The 4,069-nt window shown below is 36.3% G+C and overlaps 1 protein-coding gene across 1 annotated transcript; it reads left to right on the top strand.

The window, feature by feature from the left end:
* The first annotated feature begins 535 nt into the window (after positions 1–535).
* Positions 536–2,239, top strand: LOC139855182 (uncharacterized). Its single transcript, XM_071844425.1, has one exon. The coding sequence runs from the start codon at positions 536–538 to the stop codon at positions 2,237–2,239; it is 1,704 nt and encodes a 567-aa protein (XP_071700526.1).
* Positions 2,240–4,069: the final 1,830 nt, after the last annotated feature.

Below are 4,069 nucleotides of genomic sequence, written 5' to 3'. Positions count from 1 at the left end.
CCCCCCCGGCAGTAGAAACTGGCTATGTCCGCTTCAAAGAAACGGAAACGGGACGAATGAAGTCTCCGGAAAAAATAAGTTTTGGATCTCCAGATAACATGAGCTATATACGCTCTAAGGAAACGGACGACGAGTATGACTCTCCGCCAAGTGGCGCTAAGCTAATGGCAAAAACCACATATGTAGGAATGATCCCAGTTATCACAACGGTGGAGCCGGAAACTCAAACTTTGAGGGTTACCCCGGCAAGTGCGAAGAAATAAGAAGATTGGGTTTGAGAAACCTAGATGGTTCGTATATTACCGTAGCGCCGCTCCAAGCGAAGATGACTTATGCACCAACCCAACCAAGTGTAGATGGGTTAATGCGAACTCAACACCAGGGTGATGAGGGAAGTGCGCCTTATAATCCACTGGAGCCAAGAAGCTCAAATAATTTTATTTCACAATTGCAGCAAGTTGCACCCCCACATTTAGCGCAAGCGCTCAATGAGCCAGCGCGATTTCAGTAGTTTATGCAAAACTGGTTTGCAGTAATGCAGGGGCATAAAGAAACACAATCTTTAGAGGTGGCTCCCACTACAGAAAAATTCGCTGCACATATAGTGAATCACCCGTTCCCTCAAGCACCTGTAATACCGCTAACATTAGGAAGCTACGATGGGTTATCTGACCCTGATGACTTCCTACAAAGATTTGAGGGAACAGCAAGAACCCAAAATTGGGGAGATGAGGTAGCATGTCACATGCTACCAATCGTATTGCAAGGAGTGGCGCGGGAGTGGTTCAATAATTTAACTCCCAGAAGCATAACAGGGTATGCAGACTTAAGATCCCGGTTTTTACTTAATTTTCATAGTCTGCGTGTGCATAGAAGAATGCATGTGGAATGCCATGACATAAAGCAAAAACCCAAAGAATCCTTGGGTGAGATCATTGATAGGTACACCAAAGAAGTGGCTAAAATACCAGATCTACCAGAAAGTCAAAAGGTGTCAGGGTTTATACACTGCCTTGATACAGAAATGCACCTATCTTTATGGCAGAGGTTGAGAAGGAAGGTTCCGCAAACATTTGCGGAAGCAATAAAGGAGGCGCATGATTACATGCGGGCGCAAGAAGATATAACACAAAATTACGGAAAAAGCTACCTGGGCAAAAGCAATAATGATGATGATCATCATCGTGATCAGAGCAAGAGTTCTGGATCTGCGAAGAGGTATAATAATAATAACCCTCTCAAAGGCGGAAGTTATCATAATAACAATAAGTACCGATGGTACAACAACAGTAGAGGAGGTGGTAGTTACCGAAACAAGAGCATTCATGATGATAATTATGCAATCATAATAGATCTCAGCAAAACGTCAAAGGAGATATTGGCAACTGAGTCAGTATGTAAAACGTTCGAAGCACCAACACCACTACCCGATTATGCAAAAAAGGACAAAACCAAATTTTGTGATTTTCATGATGATTTTGGTCACGAAACTAATAAGTGCAGGCAGTTAATTGAGAGGGTGGTTGCAGAACTAAAAAAGGGAAGGTTGCAGCATTTGAAGAAATCGGCTAAAGTAGAAGGCCACAAGTCAAGACAGGAAAAAGAATTTCCGTGGCGAAAGAAAAGCGAACTAAAAGCAGGGGAAGCAGAAAAAACCATAAATATGGTAAAAGGTGAGAACGTCATAGCAAAAGTGAGAAAGGTTAGAGATTGGAGAAAAGCAGGAATCTCATTCGAAGAAAGTAAAAGGGACTGGTTGAACAAACCCGTGATAGTTAAAGGATACATCAGAAACTGCAATCAGGAGCTTAAGGGATTATGCGTAGACACTGGCTGTGGTACAGATGTAATGTATGAACATTGCTACATGTCACTGCCTATGTCAGTTAGGTCGCAGTTAAAAAAGAAAGCAGCTACTTTTTTTGGTTTTGCTGGTGAAATGGTCCTGTCGTTAGGAACGATTAAAATTGGGTTAGATCTACGAGACGACATTAATGATAAAAAGAAGAGTGATGTTGAAATTGAATTCACTGTAGTCCAATCAAAAGCTGAGCACAATGCACTGTTAAGCAGGAGCACCTTGCAAAAGTTAGGTGCCATATCGTCGACAATACATGGCATGCTAAAATTCCCAACAAAACGGGGAATTGCAACCATAAAATTAGAAGTGGATGAGAAGAACAGAACGAGGCTAGAGGGTATGAGGCAGAAAGAAAAGGATGTAGAGTCAAGTGTGTAGTGACCCGAACTTTTTCATGTTTATATATATTAATTGAGATTGATATTTACATGATTAAATGTTTCCAACATGTTAAGCAATCAAACTTGTTAAGACTTGATTAATTGAAATATGTTTCATATAGACAATTGACCACCCAAGTTGACCGGCGATTCACGAACGTTAAAACTTGTAAAAATGACATGACGATATATATATGGATATACATATGGTTAACATGAGATTATGATAAGTAAGTATCTCCATAAGTATATTAACAATGAGTTATATACATATAAACAAGACTACTAACTTAAGGATTTCGAAACGAGACATATATGTAACGATTATCGTTGTAACGACATTTAAATGTATATATATCATATTAAGATATATTAATATATCATAATATCATGATAATATAATAATTTAACATCTCATTAGATATAATAAACAATGGGTTAACAACATTAATTGAGATCGTTAACTTAAAGGTTTCAAAACAACACTTACATGTAACGACTAACGATGACTTAACGACTCAGTTAAAATGTATATACATGTAGTGTATTTAGATGTATTAAAATACTTTAGGAAGACTTCAAGACATATATCAAAACACTCATACTTAACGAAAATGGTTACAGTTACTTTCCCATTCTTTTCTTACTATGGGTATATACCAATAGGAACTAGCATGCGATTCCACTCTTGATTATGTCATGTATGACTAATCAATTTTAACTTTTACCATGAGCTAGTCAACTAACTAGAACTCCTTTTAACCCCACTCACCACTCACCAATTACCACTCATCATTCACTCCATTTCACTACCAATTCTCTTTCTAATTCTCTCTCAACACACCCACACTATTATGAACGTATTTTTCCAGTAGTTAATCATCATCTTCATCAAAAATCACTTCAAGAATCAAGCTATAATAATCATAGGAAGAACACTTCAAGAACACTTCAAAAATCCCTTCAAGTTTACTAATTTACTTCCAAGCTATCTAATCCATTCCAAGTAATCATCTAAGATCAAGAAACCTTTGTTATATACAGTAGGTTATCTTTCTTATTCAAGGTAATATTCATATTCAAACTTTGATTCAATTTCTATAACTATAAACTATCTTAATTCGAGTAAAAATCTTACTTGAACTTGTTTTTGTGTCATGATCCTACTTCAAGAACTTTCAAGCCATCCAAGATCCTTTGAAGCTAGATCATTTCTTGTCACTTCCAGTAGGTTTACCTACTAAATTTGAGGTAGTAATGATGTTCATAACATCGTTTGATTCATATATATAAAACTATCTTATTCAAAGGTTTAAACTCGTAATCACTAGAACATAGTTTAGTAATTCTAAACTTGTTCGCAAACAAAAGTTAATCCTTCTAAATTGACTTTTAAAATTAACTAAACACATGTTCTATATCTATATGCTATGCTAACTTAATGGTTTAAAACCTGGAAACACGAAAAACACCGTAAAACCGGATTTACGCCGTCGTAGTAACACCGCGGGCTGTTTTGGGTTAGTTAATTAAAAACTATGATAAACTTTGATTTAAAAGTTGTTATTCTGAGAAAATGATTTTTATTATGAACATGAAACTATATCCAAAAATTATGGTTAAACTCAAAGTGAAAGTATGTTTTCTAAAATGGTAATCTAGACGTCGTTCTTTCGACTGAAATGACTACCTTTACAAAAACGACTTGTAACTTATTTTTCCGACTATAAACCTATACTTTTTCTGTTTAGATTCATAAAATAGAGTTCAATATGAAACCATAGCAATTTGATTCACTCAAAACGGATTTAAAATGAAGAAGTTATGG

This window comes from Rutidosis leptorrhynchoides, chromosome 6 (genome assembly GCF_046630445.1).
Source record: "Rutidosis leptorrhynchoides isolate AG116_Rl617_1_P2 chromosome 6, CSIRO_AGI_Rlap_v1, whole genome shotgun sequence".
Classification (NCBI taxonomy): domain Eukaryota; kingdom Viridiplantae; phylum Streptophyta; class Magnoliopsida; order Asterales; family Asteraceae; genus Rutidosis; species Rutidosis leptorrhynchoides.
This window is presented reverse-complemented; position numbering and strand designations above follow the sequence as displayed.

Bases quoted from the DNA above. Each gene is read 5' to 3' on its own strand.
- LOC139855182 (XM_071844425.1), top strand. From the start codon at position 536: ATGCAGGGGCATAAAGAAACACAATCTTTAGAGGTGGCTCCCACTACA.